Source organism: Melanerpes formicivorus, unplaced genomic scaffold (assembly GCF_026170545.1).
Source record: "Melanerpes formicivorus ecotype bairdi unplaced genomic scaffold, bMelFor1.0.p_v2 SCAF_30, whole genome shotgun sequence".
NCBI classification, from domain to species: domain Eukaryota; kingdom Metazoa; phylum Chordata; class Aves; order Piciformes; family Picidae; genus Melanerpes; species Melanerpes formicivorus.
Window position 1 is genome coordinate 5,658,904 of NW_027142382.1, and position 15,645 is coordinate 5,674,548.

The following is a 15,645-nucleotide window of genomic DNA, read 5'->3' on the forward strand; positions in this document are numbered from 1 at the left end:
CATTTAGTATGTCTCATTTTAATCTTTGATTGGTTTTTAGCATTTGAGTAATGGCTTTTGTGACAGATGAGATGTGTCACATTTCCAGGCTTTTAGAAGGGAATGATGAGTCTCATGACCTTTCACTTCTCGAGAGTCACTCAATCATTGGACTGTAATGCCACACACTGCAAGTAATCATTTTGGCTGGCTGGGGCTGTGTAATCCCAGCGTGACATTTCATATCCAGTTCAATTTTCAATGATTTATTTGTAATTTCTGACGAACCACAATTAAAGTTATCCAGCACTTGGCTGCTAGGTCAGTAACAGAAAACCCTGCCAGCAACACAGTTTGTTTTGAAGGCCAATATTACTAGAAGACTGAGAATAAAATTCATAGTGTTAAGGGGTTGCATGTTGGAACTGATGCCCATCCTCTGTCTGAATGCCACCTTCCAGGGCGCGGTGCTGTCATCCAGCTGTCCTTCCACTCTTTTCCCCTGCTGCCCTTGGCCTAAAGTAAAAGCACCTCTCTGAGGTCATTGTTGAGCCTGAAAAAGAAGAAACTCACAAAAATATCCTTTCAGCAAGAAAGAAAGGCTTCTTTAAAACAAGTCCTTGTGCCTTCGCCTTTGTCACAGCCCACACTTTGCTACCAGCACCATCCAGGACCCCAGGATATTTTACACTTTAGCTCTCAGATCCAATCCAGCCTAGTTAGTCCTGTCCATGCTGCAAACGTACGCTGGGAGTGTCGGCCTCACCTTGGACTATTTCTTGGGAGCCTTCCTCAACAGCAGCATCCCAACCCCCTCTCTGCTGTGGCACATACACCCCTAGGAGTTGCACTCCTCACAGTGGCAGGAGAGGATGTAGCGGTAGGTGGCCGTGAGCCGCATGCCCCCCGAGCATCGCAACCTCATGGCTTTCAGCTTGGAGGTCTGGGGCCTGCAGCAGTGGCAGGTGGAGCGGAAAGGCTGCTTCAGGACGGTGCTGAAAGAAACCATTGGCTCCGAGCGTGACGTCTGGCTGCAGCGCCCTTCACAGCGAGCCAGCAGTACCATCTGTGGAGGAAAAGAGACAGGTTAGGGAATGTGCCCCTGGGGCTGCCAGTGCACAGCTTAACACCAGCAGATGGGTACCTTCTTCCAAGCTGCCTGGCCTTTTTCTTTGCTTCCTACATCTTCCTACCTTGGAAGGGCACCCAGTCCCACACAGCACATTGCCTCTGAGCTGTGTCTGGGAGAATGGAGACAGTAACATGGGCAGGAGAATCATAGAATTATAGAATTGTTAGGATTGGAAAGGACCTCAGGGATCATCTTCTTCCACCCCCCCTGCCATGGGCAGGGACACCTTACACTAGATCAGGTTGCTCACAGCCACATCCAGCCTAGCCTTAAAAAGCTCCAGGGATGAGGCTTCCACCACCTCCCTGGGCAACCTGTTCCAGTGCCTCACTGCCCTCATGATGAAGAATTTCTTCCTAATATCCAATCTGAATCTACCCATTTCCGGTTTTGTTCCATTCCCCCTAGTCCTATCTTTACCTGACATCCTAAAAAAGCAAGGCTACTCCTGGAGTCCCAAGTACCAATACCAATAAGGACTATGGGGCCTGGTTTTCTGAAAACTGACTTCAGGGCTCCAAATGATCACAGGCAGCTGTGCATTCCTGCACAGGAGCTGCAACTGCAAATTTCTAACCCAGTATTTCTGGCAGCCAAGCCCTCAAATCATCAGTCAGCCTGGTACTTCTGTGGGGTATTTTCCAATGTTTTGAGTGTATGTATTAATGACCAGCAGAGCAGGTCTCTGAGGCCAGTGAATATTTCAAATGCTTAGATGTATGAAATGGCTTCAAGTTGTGCCAGGAAAGGTTCAGGTTGGATATTAAGAACAGTGTCTTTACAAGAAGGGTTGTCAAGCATTGGAGCAGGCTGCCTGGGAAAGTGGTAGAGTCACCTTTCCTGAAGGTATTTAAAAGATGCATGGATGTGATGCTTAGGGACATGGTTTAGTGGTAATGGCTTAGCAGTAGTGGTGGGATTGTGAGCTCTAGATGAGCAGTTGGACTTGATGATCTCAAAGGTCTCTTCCAACCTCAACAGTTCTGTGATTCTATATAGACACCTAAAGCAGAAATATAAAGAAGATCTCTAAAGAAGTACATTTCTAGCTCACTCTTTTTACAATCACCTTGAATACATATGGACAATTATATGTGTGTCTGTATATATAATTGGATGAGTTGTATCTGTATCACTGCATAGCTTAAGAGAGTGAAAATGTAAACAAAATGAACTCATTGCCAAACATGAGGGTTCACTAGTGAGGTTTTCCAAAAGCAATGCAGGCTCCATGGTTCTTCTCCTCCTGAGCTCACCGTATGAACTGTGACCAGAACAAGGTAATTTGCACAACAGGAGCCACTGAGGAAGGAAAGCCCATAGGGAGTCACCTTTCCCAACAACCCCTTGCTTAGCAGAGAATTTGGATAAATTCTCTTAGGCTTTGTATAAAACATGGAAAGATGTGCTAAAGCACAGGAAATGATGTGGTTAAAAACAGCTGTTCTTAACAGGTAGGTGTTGGACAAGTTTGAACAAACTGTTGTATAAGAGTGGGGAATTAAATATTAAGTTCCTATCTGTTTAACCAACACAATTCTGTTTAATCAACAGAAATACAAAAAAATCAACTTATTGTATCATTCAAACAAGGTCAAAATGTGACATAGGTGAGGAAGTAGGCAGCGAAACAGACAGAAGTCTATCCTATAGCTGAGAAGAAAATTAAATATTAATGCTGCATATATCAGAATAGAACAGAATAGAATAGAATAGACCAGGTTGGAAGAGACCTTCAAGATCATCGCGTCCAACCCTTCAACCAATCCAACCCACCTAAACAACTAAACTACGGCACCAAGCACCCCATCAAGTCTCCTCCTGAACACCTCCAATGATGGTGACTCCACCACCTCCCCAGGCAGCCCATTCCAATGGGCAATCACTCTCTCTGTGTAGAACTTCTTCCTAACATCTCAGCAGCCTAAAGGATAACTGCAAATATTTTACAACATGAAACCATTTTGAGTTTCTTTCCCTACACATGCATAACAGCCTGCAAATCTCCAAGTCTTGCAGGAAGGTATGCCATATGTTTAATTTTCTCTTTTGTCAGAGTCATGAGAAACAGAGAGAGAATGTTCTGGGTATCAAGTAGGAGATACCAGCACCACCTGCATCCATGGGAAAGACACTGATCACCCATTAAAAATTACTCTTCCAGGAGTACTTGCATGCTGAATGTTTTGCTTGGAAATGTGTTAGTATACTAACAACTACACCTCCAGACAACACAAGTAGATTACAAGGGAGATAGGTGTCTTCATGAACTGATGATCTGGGGTTGGTACCATCTTGTTTCTTGGCTTAATTAAGTGATGGGTTGCTCTCTGACAAATTTGCTGGCTTTCATGATTTGTAGGATAAATTTGTGGTCCCCTTCCTGTGATGGTGTACATTGATGAGTACAGATACTTCAGCCTTTAGTAGTAATATGGTGGGAAGGACATTTCAGAGTACTATTGAGCTACATCCTGGTTTCAGACTATCAGCTATGTCAAGCTCCTTCATACCAGTGTCTGTAGTGTATATAAGAACACTACTAGCACCTCATTACTGGCAGATAAAGACCCACTTTTGTCCCTCCGTTAAATGAATCTCACTTTTCATCATGACAGGCAGGCAGCTGGTGGGAGGATACACATGTACGTAATCCTGCCTGTACTGCAAAGGAAAGACAGCAGACTGGGGCATTTTAAACTGTTGGATCCCTTGACAGCTCTTATTAGGTCCCCAAGTTTGACCAGTTCACCATACTGTGTGCATTGTCTGTCACAAGCTATTTCCAAGTGTTTGACTGAAGAGGAGGGTGAAGAGGCAGTTGGCAATCGCTTGAAGGTTGCAAGGACAAGGTACGCAAACTCTTCTCAGGAGTGGCAAAAGGGGATGTGCAATGGCCACAAGATGCTTTTTGGAAAGTTCAGGGGACCTCCACAGTCCCTTCCAACCATCATTGCTACGATTCAGTGATTTTAGCCCAAATATGACAACATGTGTGGCTGTGTGGAGAAGGTGAACTTCTAATGGTTGATGCTTCTGGAGCATCAGTCACTTCTGGTACTGTTGCCTTGAGGACTATTTTATGGCACACATCTGCTCCTGTATCTGCAAGTACTTTCAGAAATGGCTGGAAAAAATACCAAAAAACAAACCCCCAAGGAACAGGACTAAAGACTACAGAACAGTTGCAGCAGTGTAATTATACGATAGAATTATCTGATGTGCCAATATCCCCTCAACCAGCAAGCTTTTGTGGTAGTTTTAGGCTGATGCCTAGGAAAATTTTCCACAGACTGAGTAGGAAAGTGGTAGAATGTAAATAAATTGCCATTGGATGGAAAAGGAAAATAATGATGAGGTCTAAATAATCCCATTGGTCTGATTACTAACATGAAGTTAAACCCGCCACACTACTGCAAAGCCAGTCAATGTGCAACTGCATTTATAATTGCTTAGCAAATCTTGCCTTTAAAAACATGCATTATTCTGTGGAGACTCTAATCTCAAATTTTACTGGCAACTTATTTTTTCATAAGAATATGGTCAATAATCATACTATGTAAAATTACAGTGTTGGTTTTATGCCCTGATTTTGGATGACGATGTAGACTTTTACGGATGCCGTAGCCCCATAGGTGTCAAGTCAAACTCACAAGATAACAAATGTTCAGATTTCCCATTTTAATAGCTTTCTAAACTTCTGGGCTAACCTCAGCAAAATTGAACCTCCTACTCCTCATAAATCCAGAGCAGCACCGGTGGTTTTTGGCAGGTGTGCAAATGAGCTGGAAATAGTATGTACTTTAAAAGCTTTGCTCTGCCATCTAATCAATCCAAACAGCTGTCAATTGCATCCTATGCTATAGTGCAATTGAGATTATCACCTAAATAATTAGTAATACTATGGTGGCATAGCACAGTAATACAGTGGGGGGATATATATAGTAAAAATGTGTGGGTGTTTTAGAACCTGATAGGCCTCTTGGCTCCCTTTGTCTCCCACACATGTGGGGTTGTGCATGCTACCTAGCAACGCTGGATCCAGAAGCACAACATGCTACAGACAACGTGAGGACCACAGGAGTCTCACGTGTATGAGCAGCTAGGGAAGAATAGTGAGGGGGTTGGAGAAGAGAAAGAGTTAATTAATTTTACTTTTCACAGAATCACAGCATGTTAGGGGCTGGAAGGGACCTCGAGAGAACATCCAGTCCAACCCCCCTGCCAGAGCAGAATCACCTAGACCAGGTCACACAGGAACTCATCCAGGTGGGTCCTGAGAGAGGCAGACTCCACATCCCCCCTAGGCAGCCTGTTCCAGTGTTCTGTCACCCTCACAGTGAAATAATTTTTCCTCCTATTTCCATGGAACTCCCTACACCTCAGCTTCCACCCATTGCCCCTTGTCCTGTCATTGGATATTGCCAAGAAGAGCCTGGCGCCATCCTCTTGGCACTCACACTTTACATATTTAATAAACATGAATGAGGTCACCTCTCAGTCTCCTCCTCTCCAAGCTGAAGAGCCCCATCTCCCTCTTTTGAGCCTGCAACACAGTGTGTGCTGGTAAAGAAGCAGACACCCTCATTATGAAGAGGCCTTGAGAAGCACTAAGACAGAGAGGAGACAGGTAATGGACATCTGCTGTTTTCTTCAGTTTTCCTCAGTGGTGTAAGAAGTTTTGAATTGCTCAGCCAATTACTTTTCAGATTAGTTTTGTTTTGCTAGGAATGGAAAAGTACTCCTAGACTCCTGCTTGCATTGTGCTGTAGTTGAAAGACATGTAAACCCTATGCTCTCACAATAAAGTGCATCCTGCCTTTCCTGAGCTTTCCACAGTGTCCAGCCTCTCCTTCTAAGATGCCATGAGGTCTGTGCCTCAGTATGCTACAGAGTAGGTTTTCTTAGTGAAAGTCTCATAGCTGTCTGGAAGACCATGAAAGAGAGCAACTGGGGTCTGAATCAACATTTGACTCTTAACATTTGAGCCATATTCAGAAGGATGTGAAGTGATTAGTTATTAATGGTATTTGTAGTCTACTTTTCCGAACTCCTTGTCAGCAAGCTGATCACAGGATCAAAGGATGTTAGGGGTTGGAGGGGACCTCAAGAGATAATCAAGTCCAACCCCCCTGCCAGAGCAGGACCAGAGAATCTAGCACAGGTCACACACGAATGCATCCAGTGGGGTCTTGAAAGTCTCCAGAGAAGGAGACTCCACAACCCCTCTGGAGAGCTTGTTTCAGTGCTTTGTGACCCTCAAAGTGAAGAAGTTCCTCCTCATGTTGATGGGCTGAGATGCATTAGAACAGAGATTCAACCAGCACCTGGCTTCAAACTGACAATCTTCCACAAGCTACCTCATGAATAAGTGTCTGTGAACATTTTCTAAATCTTTCTTCATCTTGTCTGCGTCTCTCTGGGGTGGATTCTGTAGTGCAAGGCTGACAGTGGTAGCACACTCCTGGCACATCTGGAGGAAGAGTATGTTACAGCCAGTACTGTAATTTAGGAGGCTCTGGTTGCAACGATGAGGTGATCCAGCACATTGGTGAAGATCAGGGCATCTCTGTGACAGAGACAAGGCAGAATCCAATATAGTTGGAAAAGCAACACCTCATGAGCTGATAGAAACACTTCCTTTAGGTCAAAGGAAAGCACATTTTCAGGACCCTTTTTCCATCCCTCTTTTGTACATTCTGTAAGTATAATAGACTATATTTCTGAAGGCTTTGAAACTTTTTTCTCAACATCTGCCTGAGGTCACAGCAAGGGGGAATTTTAATGTTTAAATTACATTGGGTGGTTGTTTCCAAATGTAACAAAACTACTTCCCATGTGGGTACAATTGGCAGCCTCCACAGAGGAGCACAGTAGACATAATCCTTTTTTAACCAAGATGGACAGCAGATATAATCTGAATTGCAGTTTCTGAAGCCATTTTTAACTTCTGTAATTCTATGCTGCACTGAAAGGGGAAAATATAAGGAGTGAAAAAGGGGAGCTTGGTGGAACCAATATATCATGCCAAAAAAGGGCAAAGTCTCTGCTTGGCATCAGTAGTCCATCCAAGCTTCACAATGGGAACTTGGTGGAGATGAGGTTCCATAATTCCCACAGCTACTCCCACAGAACCTTCTCGTTTTTCCCCCCCCTTGTTTATCTTCTATCACATTATATATAGGAACAGACACGATGTCTAATTTTCATTAACAAGTCTAATATTGCTCTATGTTTCTGTGTTTATATGCTAGATCCAGAACAGAAGCCATATGTCTACCAGGATGATTCAGATTCCTGAGATCTTCAAAAAAATAAAAAAGCTTGGTTTAACACTTCATGAGAAAGTCCATGCAACTTACAGTATAGTTAAGAAAATAGTTCTTGAAACCATTGTGGAATTTGGGAAGCCAAGAGATGTGGTAATATTGCAAAACATGATCTCCATTAAAGGCTTGATTTAAAAGAAGCCACTGACATTTTTTCAGTCAGTTACAAATGTTTGTTTCAACAGCTTTTTTCTCCAAGCTCATTTTTGAAATAATCTGGTTTTCATTACAATGTGTTCTGTGTTCTCATCTCCATCAGTCCTGTGCCTAAAGGCATGACTGCTTTTCTCTGTCACTGGGAATGACAAGAAGTTGAGTTGCTGGGTTTTCTTCCAAATTCCTTCCTTCTGAATCCCTTCCCTTCCCTTCCCTTCCCTTCCCTTCCCTTCCCTTCCCTTCCCTTCCCTTCCCTTCCCTTCCCTTCCCTTCCCTTCCCTTCCCTTCCCTTCCCTTCCCTTCCCTTCCCTTCCCTTCCCTTCCCTTCCCTTCCCTTCCCTTCCCTTCCCTTCCCTTCCCTTCCCTTCCCTTCCCTTCCACAGTATCACAGTATCACTTAGGTTGGAAAGGACCTCGAGGATCATTGAGTCCAACCTATCAACACAGACCCCATGACTAGACCATGGCACCAAGTGCCACGTCCAATCTCCTCTTGAACACCTCCAGGGTCGATGACTCCACCACCTCCCTGGGCAGCCCGTTCCAATGACGAATGACTCGCTCGGTGAAGAACTTCCTCCTCACCTCAAGTCTAAACCTCCCCTGGCGCAGCTTGAGACTGTGTCCCCTTGTTCTGGTGTTCCCTTCCCTTCCCTTCCCTTCATCCCTTCTTCAAAAAAAAAAAAAAAAAAGTCCTGTCTGATGTCTCTGGCAGCCAGAGTTTTATCAAAATACAAGAGGATGATGACAGCAATGGCAGAGCAAGGAAGGCAACCACACAGTGAAAGGGCTTCACTGAGGTGTGCAGAATCATGTACAGACCTAGCAGCACATCCCAGCCATCAAGTAAGAAACCCACAGAGTCCAGGTGCAATCACAGCTCCTGGTGACCTGGTTTATTCTGGTCTGAAAGCTAATCAAAAGATCTCTCCTGAATCACAAGTACTGCATGAATTTACTGTTTGAACTCAGAAGCAGTATCACAGTATAACTTAGGTTGGGATGTACCTCGAGGATCATCGAGTCCAACCTATCAACACAGACCCATGACTAGACCATGGCACCAAGTGCCACGTCCAATCTCCTTTTGAACACCTCCAGGGACAGCAACTCAACCACCTCCCTGGGCAGCCCGTTCCAATGACGAACGACTCGCTCGGTGAAGAACTTCCTCCTCACCTCAAGTCTAAACCTCCCCTGGCGCAGCTTGAGACTGTGAGACAGTAGGGCAAAAGTCTCTGGTCTCCTATTGCTGTGAATCAGGCATGGTTACACAAAGCTGGGCTGACAGCACTGCTGTGAGAATGGTGTAAGGATACCCAGAGTAGGACTTTCCTTTGTGCCAAATTTTGAGGCCACCAGTCCCTCTCTGGTGAGCAGGCACAGGGCAAGACCCACTGAAGGTGCATAACAAGGGCAGTAGCCATCCTGGTGCAAAGGGAGAGTGCAGAGCTCTGAGCAAGTCTTACTTTCTATTGACTCTTTGTGCTTCGTTTTAAATTTTACAACTTCCTGCTACCTGTGGTACTACCTTATCCTGTGCTGATAGCAGGAAGTAAATACAGCTCATTCTGCACAAAGGTTTTTAGGAGTCTCCATAGCCAGCACTGCACCTGTCTGAACAACGTGCATCCTCCCTCCTTAGAAGTATTCCTAGGATCACTGCTGCTGGGGGTTGCCATCATGTACCTGCCTCTCACTGCTCTCTTACCCAGCACAGGGCTGGCATGGTGCTGGCATTTGTCCCCTTTTGTTAATCCAGGAATGTGGGTGAATCCTCTCCCAAGTGATAGGACAAGTGGAAATTATTTCAAGTTGTACTAATGGAGATCTAGATTGGATATGAGGAAACATTTCTTCACTGTAAGGGGCACTAGGCACTGGAATGGGCTGCCCAGGGAAGTGGTGGAGCCACCATCCTCGAAGGTGTTTAAAAGACATTTGGATGAAGAGCTCAGGGACATGGTCTAACAGTTGTGTACAGGGAGATGTTAGGTTATGCTTGGATTTTATGATCTTAAGGTCTTTTCCAACCAGGCAATTCTATGAGGCAAAGCCACTTTCCACAGAACAGAGGGATGGAATATGCAGAGACTGTACAACTGAATACATGCTGAATTAACTAAAATGGAATAAATTAGGACAAAATGAAAGGAACCAGCAAGAATGTTCCCATTGTTTCTCCCCATTCTTTTTCTCCACACAATGAAATAAATTACTAGAGGCTATATGCACAGGCTGCTAAACCTTTTTGACACAAAATTTTTCAGGCTTGAAATCCCAAATGAAAGATAATCTTGTAGTTCCTTCTGGTCCTAAGCCCTACAGTAAATATCCAATTGTCATTCTGCATGAAAACAAAGGCCCTGAAACTAAATCAGGGAAAGAAATAAGCCATGTTTTTCACATTCTTGATTCATTACCATTTTACCATGTAATTCTTCAGCTCAGTCCTTCACCCTGAAAGTTGTAAGTCTACATACTCCTGATTAAAGACTCACTTGAAGGAGGGGGTGGCTGGGTTGATCTAAACTTCCAAACTAGCCCATCTGCTTGGTACCAGCACCTGACATCCCAACATGCTCCATTAAAGCTCACCATTTACTGCATGTCAGTAGTCTGTTTCTCCTTCTGAAGAGGTGAAAAGAGAGTCAAGAACCTTTCTCTCCAGTCCTAGTTCTGGTGTGCACACTCAGAGGTCTCTACATCAGCATGCCTCTGCAGCTTGATTTTGGTAGCATGGAATTTGCACAGAGAAAAATCACCTAAAATGGCTTATTTTAACAACTCTGTTGGTGCAGCACTCTGCTGTGAGGTGCTGAGGGCAATCCTTACCTTCGAGCTACACTTGTAGAGGGGGTGGCTGATGGAGTCGACATAGTGATGCCTCATACAGCGGCTGGGGTCGGAGTCAATCATGAAGGAGCTGTCTGTTTTACTGTCCGAGTCTCCCATCATGGCCAGGAGAGAGAGCATGGAAATCGAAGCCGCAAGTACTTGATTTCCCATTGTCGAGGAACTTCTCGCTGGTAACAGCAGAGGGAGGTAGAGCACTAAAAAAACTCCAAATACTGACAGCCCGTTCCTTTCCACGAGAGTAAAAAGTCTGGTTTAAGCCTCTTCACTGTCATTCTTCTCCTCTAGTTAGAGTTTGCTGAGATTGTAATCCATCAAAGAATCTCCTGTGTAGCTGGGATAAAACCAGCATAAATCACAATCCTGACCAAAAAGATGCCTGGAGAAAAAACAGATGTAAATAATGTTAAGGCTCCCAGGATTTTTGCTAGCTAAAGTATACTCTCTGAGTGAGCATCATTCCCACAGCAGGTAGAGTGTGTATGGCATTAGGAAGGAGATGTCAAGGCTTAAAGCATTGCTCTGTCATTTTACTGGAGAGAGCTTTGTGACTTTTAACATCCCAAGTGGCATGGTGCCAATCTTTTTCACTTGGTGATGTCCTTAATGGGCTTCCCTCCAAACTGGTCATTTGTAACACATCAGAGATTTCTGCAAATTGAAAGGACAGTGTGTCCATGGGGAGCAAAGCTAGGCTGCCTCCTGCACTACAGATGGGAATTTCTGGCCTAGGTAGCACATGGAAAGGCTTGAGGTAGGTTTATCCCTGGCTCTAGGGGCTCCATGTTGTTCTCCTGCAGCTGCTGTGCTACAGAGGCAAGGGACACTCCCAGGATGGAGGGATGCTGAGAGTCCAAGCCCAGGCATGAGCAAAATGGTCCCCTGGAAAGCTTTCTAAGCACTGTTTTGCCCTGCATGGAGGACTGCCTAGGTCTCTGGCTTCCCTGACCTCCTGAGTGTGAAACTCGCACACATGCAGGTTTTACTTACTTACTCATCAGGCTGCACTTGCTCAGTTTCACATTTTCCTGTTAATTAAAAAGTGGCATCTGAAAAATATATTTTGCTCCATAATATCCAAGTACATTCTACCTATCAACTGGGAACAAAAATAAATGCAGGTGGATTCAAGTGGATATCCACCCAGGCATCTAGATTTCTGGTGCATGTTGGCGATCCCCCAGAAAATAGGCACAGGGCAGCCCCTGAAACACTGTCCAGAGCTCTGTGCTGCAGGGAAAGTAGGACACCTCCCTTAGCTGCTTTATCACAACCCCCTGAGCTTCTCACAAAGCCTGTTGTCTCAAACAGTTTAGTTTTGCTTTTACTACAAACATCTATAGCTTGGAAGAGCCGTGGATTATCCAGCTAAATGCAATCTGATGAAGCAAAGGATAATCATAAGCAAAAAAAAGCAAGGACTTTCAGAAGAAACTTATAGTAAAACTATTTCCTGATCGCTCAGAAACGCTCCCTCACAACCTCTTGCCTATTTAAATAGCCACTGTGTGCCTTTATTGCCTTATACAATCCTCTTTCAAAACTGTTTTCTGGTTTGCTGTTGGTACTCAAAACTGACTGATAGTCATCTCCTACGCAGCCTGAAATGATGAGGCCTCCCCATCAGAGTGCTTGATGATTTGTGTGTTGCTTTATAGCTCGCTCAAACACTTTTGTGAGGAGAGTGCCTAGCAGTGAGAAACACTTCCAGAGCTCATCCAAGCTGGGAGTCAGGATTTGCTGAGCTCAAGTGACATATAAAATCTCATGCTGAGAAGAAATATAATTAGGGATGCTCTGTGTACTAACCATTGTTTAAAGCCTTTTTTGGATTTCAAGCTATCATCCATGTGCCTAAGCAGGAAAGGAAAAATGATGTGAAGTTGAATTTAATAAACAATTTTTTTTTTCCCCCCAGAGTCTAACTTATGACCTGGTATATTTTTCTGAAGCAAATGATTTTCAGTGGATATGTCATTTAAAAAATACAATGCCTTTGCAGTGTAACAAGCTTAAACTCATACTAACCACTTAGAATCTTGGATACGTTTATGCACAGACTCATTCATGTCAATAAATATCCCTCCAAACACTGTAGCAGGCTAAGAGAGGAATCTCTCAGTCATGGGAGCTGGGACAGCGTTGTTCCCAGAAGTGAACTGTGCTGCTCTGATTCATGCAGACTGATGCCCAAGGATTAGCTAACAGCAGGAGTGATGAACTTTTCTTTTTTTTTTTTTACATTTATTTAACCTTTTACCTACATTCCTATTCTTTATAAAGAGGCTGACCAGAACATGCTGCTTGGCAAAGTCTCTCTCCAACATAGTTAATCAGTATTACACACCCAGTAATTCCCTCTCTGTCCAGCTAAATTTACTTGATATTGGACGGTCTCCTCTCATGTCGTGTTGCTTCCAGGGATCCCCATTTCCCACTCTCTCTGTCCCACTGTTAATTTTGTGCTTCCATATCTCTTTGTGTCTTAATGATTTAATACAGTGAGAGAAATCTGGAGTCCTGGCTCAGTTTTCAAAGGCTTATCTCTCTAGTTTTCTTCAGGAAATAATTGGATGACATAGAGTCTGCTTCATGAAAAGATCCTGAGAAAGCTGGAAAGAAGGAGGGGGGAAATGTGAGAAAAGGAAGATGTCTGTACCTTCTTCCTGATAAGCACAGCACAATACACAAAGTAGTAAGACTTTCACAATCTTTTAAACTTGCCCTGATACTTGCCTAGCAAGAAATGAATAAATAAATAAATTAAAATGTAACAAGCTTTGGTAACAAAACGTTTTAAAGAAGAAAAAAATACTGCGATCACATATTTGCTAGTAAGAAAGGGAGACCACAGAGGTAAATGTGACCCATCTTGTGTGAGAAATCTGTGTACAGTTGTTGATAGACATGCTGGCAAAAAGAATGTGTAGGTATTGGAAACAGGACTATTTGCAGATGCCATTATCTCCTGGCATACCTGTGTGAAGCATACCTTTTAGTTGTTTAGGTGGGTTGGATTGGTTGATGGGTTGGGCATACCTTTTAGTTGTTTAGGTGGGTTGGATTGGTTGATGGGTTGGACACGATGATCTTGAAGGTCTCTTCCAACCTGGTTGTTTATTATTATTGTTATTATTATTGTTATTATTATTATTATCATTATCATTATCATTATCATTATCATTAAGTATATGTGCTCTATAGAATTGAGATGTTTGGGGGGACAAAAAGCCTCACAGGGACATTTAAACATATGGAAGTCAGTGTATAGATTTTTGATTGTGTAAAAACCCATCCAAATATGTTCCCTCAGGTACCTCACTGATGAAATATGCTGGCATGACATTTTCCATTTCCAGTTGATAGTGTGCAATGGCATTTCACTTTAACTTTCTTGTTGTTGCATTCCTTTTGAAATGCTATCTGAAATGATCATATCCTAGGCAGTATGCGGTATTGGGATTGATATATGTGGCTTTCAGTCTATCCCTCTGTCCAAAACCAGATGCAAGTACACCTGTAATCATGATTCATTAATTTCACATAGATAGTTTTATTCTTTTATTTCAGCTAATGCTTCCTCAATTTCTTTTCCTGTGGAAAAAGAAAAAACAACCCTGTTGTGAACAGCTCATTTGTCAAGCTAACAAAAGGAAGCTAAAATACTTCTTCTTTACAGCATCCTGCAAAGAAAAAGATGAAAAGATGACTTCCTATTCTCAGGCTGAAAACTGTCTGCAGACATATTTGGGCTAACAGTGGATGAAAATCACTGCTTCCCATTTTTGGGTTTGGATTTTTCCAGAATTCACTGATACAGACATTGCGTGCTGTTAGTAACAAGCTTATGGTGCCCTTTCCATGAAACTAGTTTTCAGGAATTCATAGAGACATAACATGCTAAAAACTGTTACAGCTGTTACCTAAAAAACTGCAGGGAAAAATAGAAGCCAACCCAAAGGCAGACCACAGGAACATACAATCCCAGACTGCATTGTACATGGACACAGGGGCAGTTAGGATTATTCCCCCCACTTTCTGTTGCTATTAACTGCTTTGTGAATGCTGAAATAAAAATTTCATATCATACTCTTATTTACAGAGGGGTGAAGGTTAAGATTTTGTTTTGCTTTAAGGACAGGAGAAAAGTCTGTCATCTGGAATTATTTAGCCAGTCACTTGGTGAGAACATAAACAGAAATTCCCTTTTCGCTATGTATCTTGGAAAAAAAATAAAGAGCTGAGCAATTCTCCGAAGGCCTATTGGATCTGCATCGCTTTTACCCAGGAAGGTAGGAAAGGAGCGAGGGAAAAACTCATTTATGGTGAACTTCTACTCAGCTGTTCCCTGCTACTGAGCCCCCTGAATTAGGCCTGAATGTCTGTTCAGCTTGGCCTTGGTTTAGCTGTGCATTTTCCATGTTTGAGTCTCCTCCTTGACGATGAGGGCACAAATCAAGTCATTCGATGCCTCTTGTGTTTTGGAGGCTGCCAAAATCCTGATGGAGCAGCAGTGTGTGTATATATAACTAAGCCTGGCCTTGCATGCTGTGCATATTTAGTAAACACAATTACTTGGATCCCGCCATGTGGTTCCCTCATTCTGAATTTGTTATGTAAACAGAAGAGTTGCAAGACTACTTAGTTTCTCCAAACTTGAGCCCTACAAAAACTGTCACTATATATGTGTCTGTATTTATTTGTGTGCATAGGTAGTTCACCACTGCTGTTCTGACAAGAAAAAAAAAACCCAAGACATCTTCTATGAGTCCAAAATGTATTTCTTAGGAAGTTTATCTAACCTGGAAAAGTTCATGCCAGAAAGATGATTGTTTGGGGATTTGGTGCTCCAAGATCTGGACTGTAGTTGCAACAATTGCATTAGTCAGACTACACCATCAGGTTATACCAAGGCTTGTTCTGCAGAGCTAAACTACCCACTGCCATGAGAAGGGCCATGAAAGGGAATGGGGATGAGAGAGCAAGGAGGAGCAATCTGTGCTGGAGACATCATCCAGACTTTCAGTCTTGGGCATGGAGTAGAGCTGCAGTGTCCTTCCTGCTGCCACCTGGCCATAGTGCTAGTGTGCTCTGCAGCAACTCATTACAACAATATCAGAATAACAAAGCTGTGCTTTCAGAAAACTTGGGGAGCCATTTATCCTCTTCCTGCAATGAGTTGCTGAGGCCTCA

The 15,645-nt window shown here is 43.3% G+C and overlaps 1 protein-coding gene across 5 annotated transcripts in view; it reads right to left on the reverse strand.

Moving 5' to 3' along the window:
- Positions 1-229: 229 nt before the first annotated feature.
- The window catches only part of NDP (norrin cystine knot growth factor NDP), a 33,130-nt gene continuing 17,714 nt past the window's right edge, over positions 230-15,645 (reverse strand). For 3 of the 5 annotated variants that reach the window (XM_068155125.1, XM_068155124.1, XM_068155126.1), the window contains 2 exons: positions 10,432-10,831; positions 230-1,045 (listed from right to left, as the gene is read on the reverse strand). In XM_068155125.1, the coding sequence (XP_068011226.1) occupies positions 818-1,045; positions 10,432-10,605 (402 nt within the window). In that variant the 5' untranslated portion in view covers positions 10,606-10,831 and the 3' untranslated portion in view covers positions 230-817. Of the gene's footprint in view, positions 1,046-10,431; positions 10,832-12,832; positions 13,065-15,645 lie in introns of those variants that run through there. The other 2 variants (XR_010989418.1, XM_068155127.1) reach the window with 2 other exon arrangements.